Below are 22,469 nucleotides of genomic sequence, written 5' to 3' on the forward strand. Positions count from 1 at the left end.
CTCAATTCAGCAAATTATTGTACCACCTGCTTTGGAGCTTAATGCCACATCACACGTGTCCTTCTGGCACAAGGTCATTTAAATGTAACATTGGCTTGTTTACTAAATCAAAACCCAGGTTGCATTAAACAGAGGTTTTTCAGTTAAACACGAGACTGTGCTGAATGTGTTCCTGTTTGCCACACCTTGCCCTAACATCTGAGTGTCACTGTCACATTGAATGTGACACTGTACAACCCTGCAGACAGGTCCATGGCATTTATTTCACTTTCCAGCGCGCATTCTGCTTGTCCCTTGCTCTTTTCATCCTTGAGAAGTTTTCAAGACATTTTTATTGGAAAAACACTGAACACATGCAAGCCCTGCAGTGTCCAAGGCCAGGCTGGACGGGGCTTGGAGCACCTTGGAGAGTGGAAGGTGTCCCTGCCCGTGGCTTTCAGTCCCCTCTCAATCCAGACCATTCTGTGCTTGCATGGCCTTTCCCACAGACAGGTCACCAAAGCAGCCATCAACCAGGACAACCACAACTGAATATTAAAGCCCACAGTGTAAATGCACAGCATCAGAACTATCATTTCCTCCAGTGCTCTCAGTTACAACACTCACTTTTTTGGTTTTCACACCAGTTAAAGCAAACATCCAGAATTTAAATGAGAGTAAAATAAAGACCACTAGGTTATTAATACCCCTATACATAACTTTGAGTTGTTTCAACACTTTCTTTCCATTGCTTATGAATCTACATAAAGATGAAGAGCAGTAGGAAAAATATCAGATCCTTAAGTATAGAGTAACTTTCTCTTTTTTTATCATGTTTCTAAACAGGCTGTATTTTCAGTATTTGGTCAATTACCTTCTCTACAATTTACTGCAACCTTCACTAAATAAGAAAAAAGTATTTTGACAAAAATAGGAGAACAAAATTTCATTTTATAACAATTTGCCCCTTAATTTTATTTCTCTAGCTTAAGAGTGTGATTTACCTGCAGCTCCACATAAGATGGATAATGTGCTGAAGTAAGAGCACGCAGCACTGATAAAACTGTAGCTCATAAAATATTACTTTCAGAGACGACAAAAGTTTTCACGGTCAAGTCATCTGCATTTTGCTGCAGTCTAAAAACTCCTGAAAAACAAGAAAGGTGATTTATGAGGGAAGTATTTTCCTGGAAACAACAGACAGGGATGGAGACACGTTTTTACCTCATGCAGGAGGAGGTGAGCTCATTCCTTAGAGTACCTGAAGGTCAGGAATTCTGAACTGTACACATACCAGAGCCAACATTTTATAGGAGCTATGCTAACACTAGGAAGGACCACCACTCCCCTCATCATTTTGTTTTTCATTTTTCTATTGCAATTACAAACACCAATAGTTTTTGGATTATTTTCCATTTGCAGTAGGTAAGTAATTAAGTGCTTATTACCTCAATAATAGCTGACACCTGATGGGGGCATTCCCCTGAAGTATTCTTAGAAAATTTTTTTACCCCAGTTTTGCTGTCCCTATGTGGATTTTCTTCCGTCTCACCACTCCATTACACTGCACATAACTCACTTTCCAAACCCACCAACAAACCCCAAAACTCCGGGGAAACTCCACAACCCCCGCCCTCCCTCATCTTCACCTCAGGCGCCCGGCGGAGCAACACAGCGGGCAAAAACAGGAGGGGAAGGGCGGAAAGCGCTACGCGGCTGTTTTTATTAAAACCGTCACCGAAACACACTTGGAAAAGAGGTTAAAATAAAGGAGGATCAGCACCTGCCTCCGCCTTCCCTCAGGAGCAGCCCCTCGCACACCTGAGGGGCGGGAAGGGGCGCGCGCGCACCCGAGGGAGGCGCGCGCAGGAGTTGTAAGTGCGGTTACAAGAGTACGGATATTCAGGCCCCTTGTCCGCTGAAGGCTCAGGGGTGATTTTTTTTTTTTTTTTTTAAGCAAATTAAAATCTAGTGAGGTTTTTTCCCGGCTTGCCTGTAACCAGAAAATTAATGCTCCGCCCGGCAGCCGCTCGCGACCTTCGCGCACCCGAGGCGGGGGCGGCGGTACGGGAAGGGAGGTGGGTGCAGTTATAAATTCTACTAACGGTAGCAGAGATATTCCGCTTCCTCGTGCACGGAGGGCTTAGAGCGAGTTTCTGAAAACAAGAGTTCAACAAGGTTATTCCGCCTTCGCTGCAACCACCAACGCTAACTCCTCTCAGCAGCTCCCCGTGCCGGCTCGTTAGAGCGGCGAGGGGCGGGCGCGCGCGCACCTGAGCGGCCGCCTCCGGCCAGCAACAGCGGCCACAGGCGGCCCCGCCCCCGTCGCGCGCTGCGCAGGCGCGGCGGGAGGGCCGGCGATGAGCGTCCTGCTGCCCAATATGGCGGACTTCGACACGATCTACGAGCTGGAGGAGGAGGACGAGGAGGAGCAGGATGAGCCCGAGCCCGTGGTGCGGAGCCAGGAGCTGCCCCGGCCCCGCGACGCGCCCGATCCCGTAGCGGTACGGGGCGCCGGGCACATCACCGTGTAAGGAAGGAGCGGGGGCAGCGTGAGGGGCCGGTGTGGCGGGGCGGTGGAGCCGGGCGGGAGCGCCGGGAGGGGTGAGGGCAGCGGGAGCACCGTGCCCCGGCCCTGTCGGCCCCGGGCTCCCGCCCCGCGGGGCCGAGAGCCGCAGCCCTGCGCCCCTCTCCCCTCTCCGTGAGGGGAGCTGTGCTGTGAACGTGGTATTTTCCGGTAGCTCGAGGAAACCCCCAGCCGTGAATGAACAGCCGGAGTTGGCTGTCGGGTGCAGAGGCTGCAGCGCAGCCCTGGCAGCCCTCCCTGGTTGCTTCTTTTTATCCAAACAATTTGTTAGATAAAAAGCAAAGTCCACGCGATGCGAGGACGAACAGCCTGTTCAAACCATCTCGCTGTGACCCTTGTGTGCCACAGCTGAGCCACGCTGCACTGCAGAGGAGGCTCCTGCCCGTGCTGTACTTTATCTGCCCCGAACTTAGTTGGGAGTTTGGTTTAGATTGAGTGTTTTTATCACTGGAACACAGCGTGAGCCAGAATGTTTGCTGCTCATTTAAACAGTTGAACAGAAGACGAGCAAGCTGTGTTTCCTTATATGTAATGTTTACTCATAGGGATTTTCTTAGTATTCCTGCTCCAGCAAGCTGAAGAATTAATAGAAGCAAGTGCATCCTTAACAAGTTGTTGGTTGTCATGTTAATTTTCGTGGCAGGGAGGGAGGTATTGAAATTTATGAATTGCAGAGACCCACCAAGCTTGTGTTGCTTTGGCTGTCTTTGGATTGCCTAAAATTCCCATTTCTCTCTGTAAATAGGTGCAGTGTGATCTAAGCCCCTGCAGCAAAAGCACTGGGTGGGGAAGGCTCTGCCATGCCATGGGAAGTGGGGCTGGATCTGTGTGCTCCTGGAAGCCTGGATCAGGGTTGCATTGAGCTGGTGCCAGTGGGCAGTTGCTGTGCTGCACCACAGTGCATTTGCTCGTGCAGATGGAATTTCTTTGTGTCCTCACCCCAAATAGCTGCTGGCTTGACTGAAGGAGAGGTGCAACACAAGCAAGATGCTCAGAATACCAAGTACCCATCTTAGGAGTTACCTGATTTGAAGTGCTGAACTGGAAAAAAAACATTACACACTTATCTGCTTTGCTTTCTGTGACGCTTTTTGTGTGTTAGTGATGTTACTTACAGTTCCTTCTTGGCTCCAGCATCTTTTTGGGATGAGCAGGAGCATCTCCAAGAACTAGGGATGTCTACATCCAAAAAAGGGCTCTTGTCAGTGAAGTGGAAATCCTTAGCTAGCTACATGCCCTTGTAACCACCTGAGCTGAATCCCCATCCAACTTACTTTCCCTTTCTCCCACCCCTCTCAGCTTTCTTCCTGTAACAGGACCTACCTGCATGGTAGGAGGCAGCTTTAATCAGCTCATACTGTATTTTTAAATCTCCTTATACTGATGCAAACAGTTCTTGGGTGTTACCAATAAAATGCAAGTAAACCCTGGACACTGGAGTACACAATCCTAACCTCCTGTTAAATGGGAACTGGTTTGCTTCCCAAAGAGTCTGTGTGTTGGAGCTCTGTCACTTTTTGATCACACAGATGCTGCTGCTTTTGAAATCAGTTGGCTGCAGAAGCAGCCTGCTCCAGTTACTGAAGGGAGAGACGTCATCCAGGAAAACCTGGGTTTGCTGAGCCTGTCTGGAGTACTGCTAGTGAAAATGTCTGTCCTGACAAGACATTATTAAAAAAGCAAACCAGTTATCTTTATAAAGCCATTGTTTTCCTTGGATTTTTGTTTTAGATGTCTCCTGTTCCTCAGCTGACACTGGCTTTCTTGAATACTTCTGGTGTATAGGGAAGGGATAATTCTCAAATTCCAGGGTCATCTGCTTCAGCTTTTCATGTCCAGTTCTCTTATGAAACTCCCAAGCTGGTAGATTCAGACACTCTGAGTTTCTTGCAAGAGACTTTTTATTCTTATGACCTTGTCAGTGAGCTGCTTGCTCTAACAGAGTAGCTATTCTGCAGTATCCAACTGTACTAAACAAATTCCAAGAGTTTTCTGAGGTTACTTAGCAGGATCTTGCTTTTCCCACTTCACTTTTTGCTAGCCCTTCTGCCCCTGTGTGTGGTAAAAATGACCATGTAAAGTGTATTTGTTTCATTTTAGTTACAAATTCCAGGAGTTTTCTGAGGTTATTTAGCAGGATCTTGCTTTTCCCCCTTCACTTTTGCTAGCCCTTCTGCCCCTATGTGTGGTAAAAATGACCATGTAAAGTGTATTTGTTTCATTTTAGTTAGAGAGGATGTGTGTAAAAATGGTTGGCAAGATCTTGTTCATCTTGTCCAGGATTCTTTGAAAAAATTCTGTCATATTTATTGGTTTTGAAAGCTTTTGAATTTTAGCACAGATAAATTACTAGGTCCTAGTAAATGCCTTTTCTTCTGCAATTCCATTTTGATGAGTTACAAGCACCTTGTCTGCTGTTTCTCCCATAGTGTGGCTGCTTGGTGTATCCAAGTATCTCCACACAGACATTTGTAGTGAAGACTGAGTCATTGCCTAGCAAAGCAAAGGCAATAACTTCCAAAAACAGAGCAGTAAGCAAACTGTAACTTGGCTGTAGGGTTGTATTTATCTGCTATAATTTTTCCGTATCATTAAGTCCATTTGGATGGATGGTAATGAGGTAATGAAATAGCAATTAAACATATTTTTGCCATTAGTATGCAGCTTCCTGCTGAAGTCTGAAAACCTCCTAGTCTGGCTAGAAGTTAACTTTTGGTGTTCTATCCTGTTTTTGTAGGAGTGCCCCAGGGACCAGGGTCCAGGTGCTGATGAAAAGTTTATTTTCATCAGCTGGGGAAGGGAGGGAAGAGCCAGTTGAGATAACATTTGAGTATTATCTGGTATTGTTCCACCTTCCATGTATTTGAAACAGCAAATGACCTCAGCCTTCCACTCATTACCAAAAACTTCATTTTCCAAAACATCATCTGTGAATAAGGATTCTTGGATAGTTCTGTTGGCTGCACAGGAAAATGTTCTGAACTTCAAGGAGATTTCATCTCAGGGCTCTTGAGGTATGTCACCTTTACTCTCTAATGTTGGCCAAAGCTCAGCTGATGCCTCATAAAGAGCACTGTGGGATCTGAGCTCCACTCTTGCAGCGAGGTTAAACACAACCTGGATTAGGTGTGGGGAAAGGAGCTGTGCTAGAAGGGGCTTGGAGAGCTTCACTGAACAGGTTTAACTTGTCCAGTCTAGTAAGGCTGATTACTATCTGTAAATACAGGAGTGGGAGAACTGAGAATGAGGTGAGGTTTAAGTCAAACAAAATAAAAAGGCAAAGCACCTTAAAATTTTTCTCTTCTAAATGTAAGAAAGTGTTTCCAAACTCTTCTTGTTTCAGTTCTGGGGACAGAAAACCTGATCTCCTACTTTGTAAACCAGTAACCATTATCTTGTGGTACCTGTTGCAGATGAGGTTTGCAACTGGTGGTTCAAGATGTTCACTTCAACCTTTAACTGAGGGATTGATGCATTTCTCTTACAGCTCCCGAGGACAAGTTGTGTTCTCACCACTCTACAGATGGGGGAAAAGGAGGTGATGGGATTTGCCTGATGCCATCCATGAAAACAGGCAGAGAGGGCCAGAGCTGGCAAGTGAGGTCATCCTGGGTCTGTTGCAGCCTCTAGGAAACAGTGCCTGGCTCTTAGAGGTACTTGTCATGCAGTGAGAAAAGTGCAACAAAGAACGTGGGTGACTGATCTGAATTTCTAAATGTTACACTTCGGGCAGCTTGCACTGAGGAGTCACAGAACTGGCCCAGAAATAAATCACCACCAACTGCTCTTCTAAATGACTTAAGGGACAGCTGCTGAATTTTAGAAGATTTCGTAGGCCTGCTCATGCTAGATCACTAGTCTGTTGTAGGAAGTCTAATTAAGTTAATTACCTCTTGATCAATACTTTAGATTTTAGCTTCTTTACATGAAAGGTTCTAATAACACTTCAGTACTTTCACAAAGTTGTAAAGCTGTACAACTGTATAGCACCCTGCTTCAATCTTTTTATTTTATTTGGTTGTTGAGTCATCCCTCTGCTCCATTTAACAGGAGTTTTAATATTTCTAAGCCCTGTAGCAAATAATCACAGAATAGTCTGTAAAACTTCCCAGAGATATTTCAGCAAAACTGTGCTAAAGGCCATCAGTGATTCTGACTAAATATAGTATTTAAAGTATAGTTAAAACATGAAGTTATATTCTTTAGCCACTCACATGTGTCAGTGTGAGAGATGCCATCCTGTAACTCAGGCTTCCTGGATGTGCTGCAGCTGAAGGGAATGTTTTGGCAACTAATAAAAATAAGTTATTTGGGGGTTTTAATATGTGTCATGACATCAGCTTTGAAACTTAACCCAAAACACATTGTGATCTTGCATTCCTAATCAGCTTTATTAATCAGAAAGCACTATTTTATCTTGTTCTTTATGGAAATTGGGGTGCAGTGGGAATTTTCATGAGTGTATTTGATCAGTGAGATAAAAGACACAACCTGTGGCTTAGGAGGTGTTTGAACTCTAAACTGTTGAAGGTCAGAGGAGGGTTCTGAGGAGCAGCTGCTATATGTTTGCTCTTTTTTTCAATTTCTTTTGCTGTATCCTAAACTGCTGCTCCTGGCCACTGTAAGAATCAGTGTTGTGGACAAGATGGACCTTTGGCATGATTTAGTGGAATTGGTCTGTTAGATGGGTAGAGTAAATAATTCTTGAATTTCCCAGTAATTCTTTTATTGTGTTGTCTGATTGCTCCTACTTTGTGATCATTTCAGGTTGTTCTGTTGCTGATGCACTGAAAAGTCTGGGTTCCTCAAAGGCAGCTTGTGAATGTGCTTTATAATTTTAGTCTTTTTTTTTTTTTAAAGACTGGAAAGACTACTTCATTGCTCTCCAAGCTTCCTTAAAACTAAATATATAACATTACAAAACCTGGAAGATTTCAGCTTGAAAAGGTACAAAATGTGGAGGCTGACGTGCCAGATTAAAAAGAGAATGGAAATGTGCTATGTTAGTAACCTTTGTGCTTGCCTAAAATGCTACTGGTTTTTTTGGGGGTTTTTTGTAACGTTTTACACAGCTACTGCTCTTTACAAGAGGCTGTAACTTAAATCATTCATTGAAGGACTGGATTGAACTTCACCAGTGTTGTTGCCAAACATTTCAGTTACTGGATTTCTAGAGCCAGCACAAGTTCTTCTGTCCTGCCTCTCCCTTCTTTAAGGTTGATTTGATTTTTTTGTTGCTTGGGAGCAATTTCCATTGTCAGTTTTGGGTATGTGGGGTATCACCCAGTGCACAGGAGTGTGTGTGAGCTAATGATGGGCACTGATGTCCAGGGAAAGGTGTTGGGATCTTTAAGGTGCCTTCCAACCCAAACCATTCCACAAGTCTGTGATGTTTCAGCCATACTGGTATTGGTACCAGGGACCACTTTGGAGTATGGCAGGTGTCAGTTTGACTCAAAGCAAAGTTTGTTTCTTCAATAACTCCTACAATACAAATGCATTTCTGCTCTTCTTTTTGGCAGTGATTCTTTCAGGTATTTTGATTTTTTTGAACGCATATACTCAGGAGATAGTTTAGCAGAGCTGATTTGATGTACAATATATTTAACTTTCATCAAACATACAGATTGTAGCTGAGGGCCAGCTGCTGCTATATTTTGTTAAATTACTGATTTTAAAGGTTCAGGAGTTTTGGAATAAGTGTAACAGGTTTACAAGCCAAATCCAGCTCCTTGGAGCTTTCACTGGTTATAATAACAACCTTTTGCTCAAACCCCAAAACACTTCAGTGAAGAGTAATCACAGTGGTACCCAAAACTTAATTTTCTTGAATTTCATAGTTGCTGTAAAACTGTCCTTTGTGTAGGCTCTTATGAGGTACCTTAAGTCAGCCCAAAGGAAGTTTTTAAAACCACATGGTTATAAATTTCTAAGATGATGATGAGTGTGTTCCTTGAAACAAACTTCATCTGCTGCATGTGGAACAACTGCATGTGTATGAAAGTAAAAGGGTCGTTGAACCTGTGATTTCATAGCTGGAGGGTTTTTTCTTACAGAAATCAAAGATTGAGGCTTGCTGCCATCCAATTGAAAAGGATTTCTGCACTTCTGGAGGTACCGAAGTAAGGCAGAGCTGTGTTTCTGTCTGGAAATGACTGAATGGTACACGAGACCTTGTATTAACTTAGATCAAAGCTCGTGAAATAATGCAAATGTAAGGACAAAAGAAATTAATAGTGGTTTCTTTTTAAAGTAAAAACTCTACTTACATTTTTTTATTAAGGGAAACAAAGTAAGTTAGGTGGAATATATTTTGTTTGTCTCTTTTGTTTTCAAGGTTTGGCTTGAGCAACAAGTTTGATACAGAATTTCCTTCTGTTCTGACAGGGAAGGTAAGTGTGAGATTAAACTGTTCTTTTCAATGGGAGGAGCCAGTGCATCCAGTGGTTTCTGTGTTGGACACCTGAGCATGAACCCACTAAAAACTGTTACCTGTGGCCTGTGTGACCCAGCTGCTCACTGCCCAGTCCCTCAGTGTAGCTGGAAACAAGGAGAATTTGCAGTGATTGTTATCATTATTGACATTCCAACCACAGCAAAGCTCACCATGGATCCGACTGTTTCCATGCAGACATGAAAGCAGCATGCACTTAACCTTGCTTTTCAAATACTCAGAGTGTTTGTGCTCCCTCCTGGGTGAATTAAATCAGTACAAATACTAGACCTCTCTTTTGAGTAAGCCTGACAAGCCCTTGAGTGTGTTTAGACAAATCTCTGGAAGTGAATCTGTTTTATCTGGAGCTTTACAGGACAAAACATAGTGTTAAATCTACAAATTAAATAGGTTTTGAGTACATTTTCACAAATACCATTTAGTTCTGAAAAATAGTGGTGACAAGTCTCTTGCTTTCTCTGGAGTCCTGTCATCTTACTTAATGCAAGTGTAAGAAACTGTAATTTGTAGCTATTAATTCAGTCTTCACTAAATTCTTAGTTAATTTAAAATCATTTTTGTAATGGTATTTTTTTATCTTTTATTTGCTTAATGCTTTTTCTCTTAAAATTTTTTCATCCTGCTGTTTCATTCTCTAGTGCTTTGTTTTTACTTTGATTTATATCCTCCTCGTGTATCTTTTCAGAATTTGGGAAGAAAAAAGTTTATTTGGCTCTTTCTGCTTTGTCTCATGTCATCCTATAGAGCTGCACTCCCTCTGCAGCCCCTTGCAGAGGTTGAGTCATACCAACAATCCACCAAATACAGCTGGGTGGTTGTTCCTGCTTCTGCCAGATCCATCTGGGCTTTCTCCTCCTGCATTTTCACACCAGAGTACAATGAATAAAACCCTTGTGCTGAGGGTGTCCAGCTGTTCTGACAGCAGTACCCCTGAAAAGCAGGTTCTGCTTGGAGTTTTTGGGTGCTGAAAATCAGCCTGGGACTTTTAGGATCTCACTGAGCTCAGAAAGATAAATCCTACTGATTCCAGTGTGAGGACTGCTGACAGCACTTTGCATTTCACCACTTTGTCTGAGGCTTATTCTTTTCTGGGAAGCTCTTTCTGATCACTGAACAGCCACAATACATTTTGGAAAAAACGATTTTTGTGTTCTTTTGCTCAAGTTGTAGTTTATTATAAATAAGCCTGTGGAAAATTCCAGGCAAGAAACATTAAAACTAAATTTAATTATATCATTTCATCTCTTTCTCTCTAAAATTTATTTGGGTTATTAAAAAAAAAACAACCTACAACCAAGTCTACACTTTTTAATAGCAGCATCAGTGGCTGTCACATTTTCCACTTGACTGTCCTCCTGTTGTTAAATAGACAATGAACAAAAGTTTAATTTAAAGTTGACTTGAGTGCTTGGACTTAATTTAGCAAAGAAAGAAAAGAGGAATTTCTTCTGTTGGTATTTACCCTTCTTGTTCTGTGATGTAATCGGTGCTACAGGAGTGGCTGGGCAGGGATTTGCTGTGTGTAGGGATGCTCCTCTGCTGAGAATCTTGGTATTCTGTTACCTTGTGGATTTGTGGGGCTTTCTGAGAAAGGAAATGAATTCCCTTTTGTCAGGGGAGAATACCAATCAAACAAGATAGTAAACAGATTTTTCTTCCTGCCTGCCACCACTGCCATGAAAGACATTAAAAACCACAGTTGTGGGTCTTTTGGTTTTTAATACTTCAGTCAATTGCAAGAAATAAAGAATCTGCTTCTTCCTCTGGTTGAAGCAGTCAATCATTTTAATCCCTATTGAAAATGAAAATTCAGTCATTTTTTTCCAGTAAGAAGTTTTTCTTCAAATACCCTGTTAAATAATTCACAATAATCAGCACCATAGTCAACTGAGACCCCACTTTAAGATTCTGTTGTCAAAATGGGGTTTTTTTTTTGCTTTTTATGAAATCAAAATTTATGAATAGCAGTGATTGTTTCTATTTACAAATTTGGATTAAAATGTTTATTCTGAACTTGAATTGGTCCTCAGCTACTCTAAGAAAGTGTCATTGTTTATTCATATTGCCTGTGTTACATTAAGTTCAATGGCTTTGCTGTCCCCTGTGATCTGATATTAATGATAAATCCCATCTGCTAATGGAGTGTAAGAGATGAAGCCATTAGATGGTCTTGGTGGAGTTCTTAGTGGTACTGGTTTTCTTTTGAGTAAATACATTTGTAAAAAATGCAGGTTTTTAAAGCAGGACGAAAATTAGAGCAAACTCTGTAGCTACACCTTTCTCCCAGAAGCACAAACTTTTGGGATTTATGCCACGTTCTCGTGTTAGTAATTTCCTTAAGCTTCCTGCCCTCAGCCCATCTGCGTCGTGATGGCAGCAAACGTTCTGATTTTCTTTTTCTGAAATCTGGAATCCCCTCCTCCTTCACCCATTTTCCCAGTCCCCCGTTTTTACAGAGCCTGCATAGCTGTAGGTTGTAGGTTAGCCTAGAGCTACATGCTGGTAATTACATCTTCAGTGTTTAATTGAGACTTCATTTGTTGCTTTCCTTGGGAGAGGTGAATGTGTACATTTGAGGGTAAAGCATGGACAATAAAATAATAAAGGAAAGGAGAATCCCAGGTACATCAGATGTTTGGCGTAGCTAATTCGGCTGGATTAATATTTGTCTTGCAGGATGAGACAGAAACTCACCTGGTTTGTAAATCCCAAGCCAGGCTTCTTTTCAGAGGAACATTATAAGAGAAGATTTGACTGCACTTAATACAGAGGCAATATTTAACTTTTAATAATGTAATTAGACCTTGGCCTAAATTGGAATGCTGGTTAAATTTAAATTCTGTGTGCTACAGGTTTACAGGATTATTAATTCTCTTTAACAGCTTTTAACAAAATATTCTCTGTGATATGGAGCACAATAGCACACATTGCTCCAGGTGACCAGAAAACGATGGAGGCAGTGGTCCTGAAGGGGAAGAGTGGAATTTCCTGCTCTGATCTGGAAACAAAAGGGGTCCTGCCCAGCGAGGAGTGTGCAGTGCAGGGCTGGGTGAGCCATAAAGTGAGGGCTGGGCATTGTGGTGCCGTTGTGCTGTGTGATTGATAGGGCTGCTGATCAGGATGATGGAAGGACAGAGATCAGGCCTGCTGGGCCTTGCTGGCTCCCTTCCTGTGTTTGGAGATCCTCTGCATCCTGTTGTAAAATATTATGACACCCCTTCCTTTCCTTTTATGTTTTTTTTGTTTTGTTTTTTCCCCTCCCTAAAAGGAGCTAATGTCCCTTCCCAAGGTGTACAGCACAGCCAGGAGCAAAGTGCTTATCTCATTCTTTTCAAGAGCCAGACATAAACTCTCCAAGAGATTTCCAGAATTACTCAAAACTGAGCTTTCTTAGGGAGCTGTCTTTCTGCAGGAGGAGCTGTTAATTCTCTTTGTTTGAAATACATCAGCTCCTTCACATACACCTTTCAAAAGCTGTACCTGCAAGAAGGCAAGAGTTAAAATTGTGTCAGAAAATCAACATTTCTGTGGTGACTTTCATTTCAATTCTATTTCATTATTAGATTAGAATAATTACTTACAGGTATTTTGTTCTTAATCACTGTGTAATAATGCTTAATTGTCACTGAGCTGTAAACTGAGCAACAAAATTGTGGTTTCTTCTGTTTATCACAACATGAGGCTCATCTTGCTGTCCAGTTCCTTTAGTTTCAGATGAAATGTGTCATTAGTGACAGAAATATTTCTTGTGATTCCATTTCCTAAAGGCAGAAAAAATCCAATAGTTGGGGTTAGTCAAAAGCATCTTAAGTAATGTCATCTTATGTTGTAGCCAAGAGTTTCACCTTTACATGAAAATATTTGGTGAGTTAGCAGGTAGTGGTGCTTTCATGGTACTATATTAAGGTAAACATCAGACCAAAACTCCTGAAATGGGAATTTTCTGTTGCTTAGTGGCATCCAGAGTTAGTTTCTGGTTTAGCCACTTGCTCTGCAGGAACGAGAGTACCTCAACTTTCATCTTAAAATGTAGGAACATGTTACCCTGGTGTGAATAGTGAGTCCCTAAAAATTATCACAGGAAGAGGGAATTTACCTGGGCTTTCTTCTTTCTAGATCCCAAATTTTTCTGCCAGCTGTGATCTGAGAATCTGGTTGAGTTCTCTTCGTGTTGGATGTTACCACTGATAAGGGTTATTCTTGTTAAATTAAATTCTGGGCTGTGCCATTCCATTGTCTTTGGCAAGTTTGTTCAGCTGGATTTGGAGGTTGGGCTGTGTTGTTGTCAAGGTCCAGTAAACTTTGTGTCTGAAGGAAAAGGAAACGTTCTCTTTTCTTAGGAAGTCTCATTACAAAAGTATGAATGGGTTCTAGGAAAAAAACTACTTATTTTTATATTTCACATAAACAGAATATAACATTCTAAAAGATTTATCAAAGGAAGTGCCATTTGTAGATATCTAAATACGAGGCCCATGGAAACTTCCTTAGGAGTTGAGAATGCCAATTAGTGTAGGAATCTCAGTTTACTTTGAGGCAGTGACTGCAGCAGCTGCCTGAGGTTACTGCAAACCACCAGCCCAGATGTTCTTTTCTACAAAACACTCTCCCACGTTGAAGATGAAATGGTTTTGCTCATGTGCATCTGGTATTTGTTATATCCCAATACAAGATCTGGCACTGGCAAAGAAATCCATAAAACTTTGTTCCAGAGACATGCAAGTACAGGATAGTTTGCCACATTACAATGAGATTTTTTTTTTTCACTGCAGATGTCCCAGTACAAAGGATCTCAGGGGTTTCTTTGACCATTTTCTTTTTTTTTCCCTGAACTGTCTCTTGTAAAACAAACAATTTTTTTTAGTTGCTCCATTTGTAGATGTAAAACAAAACAGTCTATTTAATGTGGGAGGGGGACAAAATAATTACTTTCTATATATTTATTAATTCCTGCTATAAAATAATCACAAATTATGTTCTCCTGTTATTAACTGTAGGCCTGGCTGGTGTGCAAGCCCAGCTGCCCCCTGACTCTGTAGTGCCTGGTGACCTGAATGGCCAGGAAACAGATGTTACATTTATTTACTCCCTTCCCTGCAATGCTTTAAAGAATTCAGCTCAATAGCAGAGGCTGCAGCATCAGATCCTCTCAATTTCCTGCCCTGTGGCTTTGCTCCTGCTGAAAAGGATCTTTGTCATTAAATGAACTTTTGTTGGTGTTGCTGCCCTTGTTTGCAGAGTCAGATGAGCAGAGCTGGGCTGGCTTGGGTGGGGGTTGTGGAGCACTTGCACAGCTTTGTGTACAGACCCACACTGGGGATTTGCATCAGCATGGCAAGGAGGTAGGAAAGATGGGGGTTTTAATTGCTCTGAGTTGTGCCTGCCTGGTCAAGTCTCTTGTTGGTCCTGATTTATTCTGCTTTGTGTATTTGAATGCTGGACTGCATTAGAGTCAAGGGTGTCATCTTGGAGTCACTGCCTCAAATCCTTTTTGACTTGTCAGATGGAGTGACTGGGATTCTGTAGGGAGATGAGGGATTTGGGGTATGTGAGTAGGTGAGAAATGCAGTTATTGGAGAAAAGAGCTTCTTTCTGATAAAAATGTGTAATGCCACCGTGACTCTGCAGTGGTAGTACAGGTGTAAAACGTTTATTCCTTCATTTCAAAAAGCTAGTTTTCAATAAGTAGGTTTTACTCCTAACCCTGTACAAGGTGCACTGCTCTGCCTTAAACACAATCCAGTGTATTTCTTTCTAGGCTTCCCTGTTTAAGGAAGCAGCCACGAGGGAAGTTGTGGCTTTATTATGGGCCGCGTCAGGAAGTTGTTTGTGGACAGAGCCTTCACCCAGGCACAGCGTAGACTTGGATTGGTGTGACACTAATTTAGACAATATTCTCCCTTTCTGTGGTACCTATTTTTACTACAGTGCTCCCACGTTCCCTTGGAAAGCTGACATCTGTCATTCTTCTGTGGTTTTGCTCAGTGTAGCCAGTGCATGTATTGCCCAGCTGTGTCCCAATTCTGATTTTGTCTGGGCCCGTTGTTTTTTCAGACCCATTTATTAATTACTGGTGCAATAAATACAGATGAGCTGCTCATCTAAAAGATGTTTGGCTTTTGAACTCAGGTTTGTGCAGTGCACGCACCAGAACTGAATTTGTTGCAGGAAAATGACTTTTCATGCTCACTGGGTGACCAGTGCTTTAGAAGATTGTGTCATTTCCTGTTTAATTTTAACCTGTAGAGGCAATTTCTGACAAAATACACCTGTGCTGGCTCTCCCTGAAGTTGAGGCCTTCTGTTGCAGGTGGCCCCTGAGGAATTCAAGACCAGCATCAGCCGAGTGAACGCCTGCCTGAGGAAGAACCTCCCTGTCAATGTGAAGTGGCTGCTCTGTGGCTGCCTGTGCTGCTGCTGCACTCTGGGCTGCAGCCTGTGGCCTGTGGTCTGTCTTAACAAAAGAGTGAGTCCATGTTTCATCACATTCTGTGGATTTTTAAATTATTGGTAGGATTAAATAACTTTTCATAATATCTTCCCCATTTTAAAACCCTGGTTTGGCCTCACGTTCAAAAGGTTATTGTGGTTTCCATCTTAGAAAATAGAAAAAATTTGAAATTACATCAAATTACCAGTTGAATCAATAGTTTTAAGAATAGCTGATCTCATCTCAGTTCAAACAGGATGGAGTATATGATACTCTAATTTTCCAGGATTTTTCAAGGTCTAAGAATTGAGTGCAGAACTGAACCTTCATGACCTTCAGAGAGTGGCAGAATGAGACTGAAAAATCACTTCTCTTCACACCCCCCATCCCCACTCCTCCACCCCCAAATAAATATTTTTCAAATTTAAAAATCACTTTTTTGTATGGAATAGACACCGTAACATTTCAGAGCTATGGTGTATTTGCCATATTTTACTGTGCTGTTTCTGTTAGGAACAAGTGCAAATTTATTTTTTAAACACTTCCCCCCCAAACAGAGTAGACCACTCCTGTAATCAGGTCCAAAGTAATAATTTTGGAAAGCACTTCAGTCAATTACCTCTGTGGTTTATGTTTAGAATTGAATTATCACAGCAGTAAATATTGAGGAAGTACATTAATGTGTTAACTTGAAGTGCTCATCACTGAAGCTGCATCACTAAAAAGTTACAGGACTTTTTTTACTTCATTTTAACTGCGTTTATAAACTTATTTATTGCAGAAGTTTATGCCTGAGAGATACAAAAGGAGTATTTGCAGTTTTAAAGCCATTTTTAATATCCCTGTACCAGTGAAAATCTAAATAAATGCCCACGTGGTGGTGTAGTATTAATTACATGAAATTCTCAAGGCTACAGAGAATATGCACCAAGTAGGGCAAATGATGGCACTTCCATGGCGGTGTGAGGGTGATAACAGCCATGCAGTGATTAAAATTAAATGTATGCCATGCAGGGTCATCACAGTTTCCTTTTTGTGACCTTCAAAATCACTGAAACTTGAGAAATCCTCTCCTCTCCACAGTCGTGGAAAGAGCAGGACATGAAGGACACATTTGGTAGCCAAGAGTTGAAAATAATTTGTTGTGAATTGCAGTTTGGTGGTGAGGGTTTTTTCAAGATCCAGATCACAATTCCCTTAGCAAAATCTGGACATTAAATGTATGGAAATCTGTGTTTTCAGCAGAACACCTGCAGTGAGTGCAGGATTTGGCCAGGAGACTGTTTTGTTGGCTGTAGGAGTTAAACACCAAATTCAAAAGGATCTCTTACTAACTAAATGAACTCTGGAAAAGCCACAGGCCTAAGTTGGACTTGATCTTGGAAATTTTTCCAGTGATTCTAAGCTAACAAAAAACCCATGAGTGTTTTCCTTTTTTGAAAAAAGGGGAAGTGGGGGGTTGAAGTGATAACATTTCCATGTATTTCTTCTGTTGTTTGTTCTACTTTTATAAACTTAATATAAATTCAGCTTAGCCAGACATGCAGCAGTGAGATCCTGCTGGATGAGACCAGCTCCTGAACCATTTCTGATACACTTCTGACTTCCTTTCTAGACTAGAAGATCAATTCAGAAGTTATTAGAATGGGAAAATAACAGACTATATCATAAGGTAAGAATAAGAGTGTTTGTTTTTTTCATCTTTAAGAATATTGGCAATGAAGGATATTACAATCTTGTCATGATTCCACACTTAATACTGATCCTAAGTAATAGAGCCTAATAATTCAGTATTGCTAATGCTTGTTACATTACCCATCCAAACAAGGCTGAGCTAATCCTTTGTTAATTATTTCCTTAGCTTGGTTTGCACTGGAAGCTGAGTAAAAGGAAATGTGAAACTAGCAATATGATGGAATATGTGAGTATTGCTTGTTACTTATTGCTATCCAACAGAACTATGATTTAATAGAGAAAGTCCTTCACTTAGTGACCCTATGCAAAAAGATCTCCCAGACAAATGTGCACTTTGGTCTGTAACTTGGAATGAGGGAGACCCACTGGGACTTTCTGCATTGGAGTGATTCCCACACCAGCACCAGTCCATAGTTCCTTAACACTTACCCACCTTTTCCAGTGGTGTTCATAACTCCTTTGATTCAAATAATTTTGCAGAAATACTGCATTTTTACAGTAATGTTGTTTTTTGGTGGAACCTTTTCTTTTGTGTTTTTGGTTTTGGTTTGTTTTGGTGGGGTTTTTTTTCTGCCAGCTCTAAATTTCATATGGTTGTAAACAAGACAGACCTTGTAGGAAAGCAGAATTTCAAATATTTCTGTGGTTCTACCACTCTCCTATCCACTTGAACATGTAGCTGTGAAGATTGTGTAGGGAAAGAGATCCACCACAAAAAAAAGCCAAGCACCCAGCATCCCTCTATTTCAGAATGACTGCAATCTCTGCTTTGTTACCCTGGGGAACATTCCCTCCTCACTATCTCAGATATATTTAGTCTTATGAATTAGCTAATGTTCATGGAAACTGTGCTGAAGCTTTGAACTTTTTGGTTACTGTCTTCTGTTCTTGTCTTTTTTCCCTTCTTCAACAGGTAATATTAATAGAGTTCTTACCAAAATACCCCATATTTCGACCTGACTGAGGAACAACATTGGTCTTTCATGTTACCTGTCATTTTCTACCCTTAGTGCCTTGTAGATGATTTTGGAAAGAAGATGGTCTACTTTGGTGTGACTTAAAAATGTTCTTCAGTAGAAATCTTCCTTGCTGTTACTTTCTTTTGTTAAGAAGAGAACAATTTGCACATTTTTTTATGTTCAACGAGGCTTCTATGTTGCACTCTGAATTTTTAACATTACCAATAACTGATAGAGTTGCCACTAGGGATCTTAACATCAGTGCTGCTTAAACTTGTTCTGAGCATGCTGCCTTATTAATTTCTCTCTTTGCTGTCCTCCAATGTGCATCCTAAAGCTGTGTCATCCTATATTCATCCTAAGTGTTGCAATCCTAGAAACCCTCAGTAGGAATGCCCAGGTAAACCTCAGTAGTAATGATTTTAGTAGAACCTGCTTGCATAGGACTTGCAATCAACAGCACTGGTTTTGTCCTGCACTTTGCAAAATCATCACTTACGTTTAGGGGGTTCTTTAGTTTACCCACTATGGATTTGTAAATATTGACTCTTTGCATAATGTAAAGTGTGGTATGCCAAGGTTTACAGAATGTATTATAGCTCTTACTCTATTGCCAACAGTCCCCAGCATCTGTTCCATGTGCTCGTTCCCCTGGGATTGTACAGCCCCACCCACACTGGTTTTATGGGAAAGCCATAAAGAGTTTGTACATATGTCAGATGTGTAGGGCTCAGTTGCACTTTGTTTAGTAAATGGATGAAAAATGCGTAGCATTTCTGTCTTTATTTTGAAGAGTATTTCAGGTGGTGTTTGCAGCACCTGAAATACGAAGCTGAAATCTTCACCTCTGCAAAAGCTGTTTGTGGGGTAGATGGCAGCTGCTATTAACAAAATACCCTAAAGTCTCTTTTGAAGTGAGGAATATATATGGATGTTAAGTTCTATTTTGTTTTGAAGTCAGGAAAAATTAGCCTCAAAGCAGAGATCTTCGTTACAGAAGAGAGAAATTAGGAACAGCCAAATCCAAGCTGAAGCAGCACCTTTGTTATTGTTGTGGTGTGGTTGTACTTCAGCATTTTCACAGTTAAGTGACATAAAGTCCCTTCCAGTGGAAAGAGGTTTTATCTCAGTCAGAGTGGAGTTTCCATACATGCTGAGGGGAGTGAGTGCAGCAGTTGAAAGGGCTCCTGAATATGTTTTGGCAGTCAGGCACTGTCTGGAGAGCCAGGAAAGCCTTGTGGAATTCAGTATAATTCTGGATTCTTCCCTGTTTGCCTGATCTCAGGAAGGGAAGTCGTTGTAGAAAAACTTCCTCTAATGGCTGATCTAAGCAAGAGCACTTGATAAAAGAAAGCAAATGGAAATTGGTCCAAGTTCCCTGCCTTTCCTAACTAGAAATAACAAAGCCCAGCAGATAACTGAGCATCTGCAAGTTGTGGTGGATTTCATTATCAGTGTCCAGGCATTTCTTTGCAGCATCTTGACTCCCTGCAACATCATCCCAAGTTGCTTTTTAGTTTCAGGGTGGCTTTGGGTTTCCTCTGAATGTATTTGCATCTCTCCAGTTTGCAATATGCTATTAAAATACAGTGTTTGTAAGACCATTGCATCCTAATACCTGTAGTAGGTCAGATTCCTTGTACACAGTGTTTACAGAAGGCCAGTTTTATGCAAGTTGTTACTCAAAGGGAAGTTTGTGCTCTTTCCTGTCCCAGACTGATGGTTCACAGTTTGAAATCTGCATCTTTCATGCAGAAACTTTGTTTGACTGGTAGATTGGTGACACTAAATGTGTAATTGCATTTGTAATATGAATAAAAACCTCCTGTGTTATTTGAAATTATCATTAGCTACACCTTGCAATTCAGATTTCCATTGCACAACCAAGCAAAGTGTTGTCTCCAGTTTATTTCTTTTTTGGGGGGGATGTGTGTTAACTGGAAGCAGAGAAAATAATGGCAGAAAAGGCAGAGTAAACCAAAACTGAAATGGCACACTCAGTTCTTTCTTTGGGTTTTACTGACAAATGAGTTTCTGGAGTAATTAACAGAAAAATTGAAGTTTCTTACTGTTCTGCCAGAACTTTGTTGTGCAAAATACTCAAGAAATCTCAGCAGGTTCTGTTTTTCTTCTTCATGCAACTCTGTTTTCTCCCTGTACTTGTCCAAATTGGGAGAACAGGCACTTCCCATGGAACCACAGAATGGGTTGGGTGGAAGGGACCCCAAAGCTCCTCTCATTCCACCCCCTCCTTCCACTATCCCAGGTTGCTCAGAGCTCCATCCAAACTGGCCTTGAACACTTAAGCACATAATATTAATTTGTAAAGTTTACATTTTAAGTACATAAATCCTATACATTTTAATTTGTCCTTAATTATTACTTGTGAAGTCTTCAAACTATGAATGGGTCTTGTCTTTGTGTTTTAATTGACATTTAATTATGTGGCCATAACATAAAGAACCAGAGCCAAACCTGTCATTTACAATAAGCTCCGTGTTTTAATAAGTAGATAGATTTGCATTGAAATGCAAAACCAGCAGCAGTATTATATTTGCATGTGAAAGCTCACTGGAAGGTGAAGGCAGCTGGCAGTACTGCTGTGAGCTCTGCACAGGTTCTTTTTGCTTGGGCTGTCCTTTAATACCAAAACATCACAGGTAATTCTGTCTCCCAAGACTGGAAATCTCATTTTTGACAGTAAATGATGTTGGTGAACTGTTCATGGAGGGTATCTGTCAGAATTTGTAGCAATGTAACAGATTCATGTCAGCAGAGTGAGTGGAAGTGGTACAGAAAGTGCCTTGGGTGGTTCCAACACCGCTGTGCAGAGAAGGAGAAAAGGGAGCTAATGGTCCCTCTCAGGAGTGGGAGCTTGCAGCAGATTTCTAAAAGCAGCTACTGCCTACCAAATCAGTGTTTATTTCTTCACATCAACATGTTGACACTCATTTTGTTTCTAGATTTTATCCAGGAAATCTTTGGGTTTGTATCTAGAAAGTTTTGTATCTGGAGAGTACTGAAGGAGTGCAGAACTCTGGCAGAGCATCAAAGCTCCTCCTTAGTGATTCCCCACTGCTCCTGCAAAGGTGTTTTCCCAGAGGAGGAACACAGAAGTGTTCAAACATGCATACCCAAGTCTAGGCAGTGTGGGTTCAGTTGTAAATGGGTGACTTTTAAACAGAGGGAAAAAAAATTTATTAAATCTGGTGTGGTTTCGATAAATAAAAAAAAAAGTTCCTATGCTCTTCTTGATAGGTACAAAACTCCATATGCAAAACCATAAATTGAAGTTTATTATTGTCCCACTGACAGTTTACTACATTTTCTTGTCAACACACTACCATTGGAGCAATAAAAATGTCAAGCTATTAACATTCACCATCAATTATTTATCACTTTAGTAAGCAATGTTATGTGATTCTTCTGCCATTCTTTTGTTTTCTGCTTTTGGTGTTCTTACAGTGTTGTAACATACTTGTATTGCTTCTGAAAAGTGGTTTTGTTTAAGCTGTATGAAACTGTGTTCTTAACACTTCTATTCTGTTTACAAGTGAACAGCCACTTTTTTAACAGGACCTCACGTCTGGAGAGTTTTCTCTCCATTTTTTATTTTGAATGAAAATAAAATTCTAACTGAGCTTGCTTTCTATAATTTACTGCACTGGCTTGTGCCGTTGAAAGAAGCTGGAAGTCAGACATGCTTCATCACTTTGAGACATTTTTCTTTAATTAAATTCAAAGATGAAAACCTTGAGTAGTGCAATGTGTTTATGAAAAAAACCCTGGAATTCCCTGCGTCTTTCCCTGTAGAGGTGTTGCAGTGGGATGGCAGCAGTGGTGGGGTGTGTCTAAATGAGACACACCTGACACAGCCAGGCCAGGGCCTTAGCTCGTTTAACAACAAGGCTTGGAAAGCTTAGGAAGGAGTTCCAAAGGTGAAAACTGCAGAATGATCATTAATCTGATTTTCCTGGTGATCCACCTTCCTGCCAGGACAGTCTCCATCCCTGGAAGTGTTGGAAAAGGTGTGGATGTGGCCCTGGAGGATGTGGTGTAGTGGTGACCGTGGTGGTGCTGCTGGTTGATGGTTGCACTTGGTGATCTCCAAAGTCTTTGCCAGCCTTAACAATTCCATTATTTCTTGGTGGGCTCACAGACCCTCCCTGGTAAGGGAGGAAGGAATCTCTCTCTGCAGCATTCCTCTCCAAAAGCAGAGGTTTTCTCACACCTCCCAGGGAGCCGGCCTGAGCAGGGATGGTGTGTGAGGGTGAACAAATGCTGGCTCCCAGAGGAGTTTGTGCCCAGCACAACGCAGCCCTTTGTGTGTGTGACCAGCCTGGCTTTGGAGCTGTGAAAGCAGGAC

The 22,469-nt window shown here is 41.4% G+C and overlaps 1 protein-coding gene and 1 long non-coding RNA gene across 3 annotated transcripts in view; one reads left to right on the forward strand and one right to left on the reverse strand.

Annotated features, from left to right (window-relative positions):
• LOC121346507 overlaps positions 1–2,284 on the reverse strand; it is a 35,811-nt gene extending 33,527 nt beyond the window's left edge. For both annotated transcript variants that reach the window (XR_005954087.1, XR_005954088.1), the window contains exons 1-2: positions 2,085–2,284; positions 984–1,126 (exon numbers count right to left, since the gene is read on the reverse strand). This is a non-coding gene — a long non-coding RNA (uncharacterized LOC121346507). The remainder of the gene's footprint in view (positions 1–983; positions 1,127–2,084) is intronic.
• Positions 2,285–2,295: 11 nt separating this feature from the next.
• Positions 2,296–21,854, forward strand: CHIC1 (cysteine rich hydrophobic domain 1). Its single transcript, XM_041424371.1, has 6 exons — positions 2,296–2,509; positions 8,904–8,958; positions 15,330–15,485; positions 17,065–17,121; positions 17,311–17,370; positions 18,058–21,854. The coding sequence occupies exons 1-6, from the start codon at positions 2,340–2,342 to the stop codon at positions 18,106–18,108; spliced, it is 549 nt and encodes a 182-aa protein (XP_041280305.1). The 5' UTR covers positions 2,296–2,339; the 3' UTR covers positions 18,109–21,854.
• The last annotated feature ends 615 nt before the right edge of the window (positions 21,855–22,469 follow it).

Source organism: Onychostruthus taczanowskii, unplaced genomic scaffold, assembly GCF_017590055.1.
Source record: "Onychostruthus taczanowskii isolate IOZ18803 unplaced genomic scaffold, ASM1759005v1 scaffold81, whole genome shotgun sequence".
Taxonomy (NCBI): domain Eukaryota; kingdom Metazoa; phylum Chordata; class Aves; order Passeriformes; family Passeridae; genus Onychostruthus; species Onychostruthus taczanowskii.

What these genes read in the sequence shown, in the direction of transcription:
- CHIC1 (XM_041424371.1), top strand. Translation starts at nt 2,340, where the DNA reads ATGAGCGTCCTGCTGCCCAATATGGCGGACTTCGACACGATCTACGAG. An exon ending in GGCGCCGGGCACATCACCGT is followed by an intron (nt 2,510 to 8,903) that starts GTAAGGAAGGAG and finishes TTTGTTTTCAAG; the next exon opens with GTTTGGCTTGAGCAACAAGT. An exon ending in TGGTCTGTCTTAACAAAAGA is followed by an intron (nt 15,486 to 17,064) that starts GTGAGTCCATGT and finishes CTTCCTTTCTAG; the next exon opens with ACTAGAAGATCAATTCAGAA.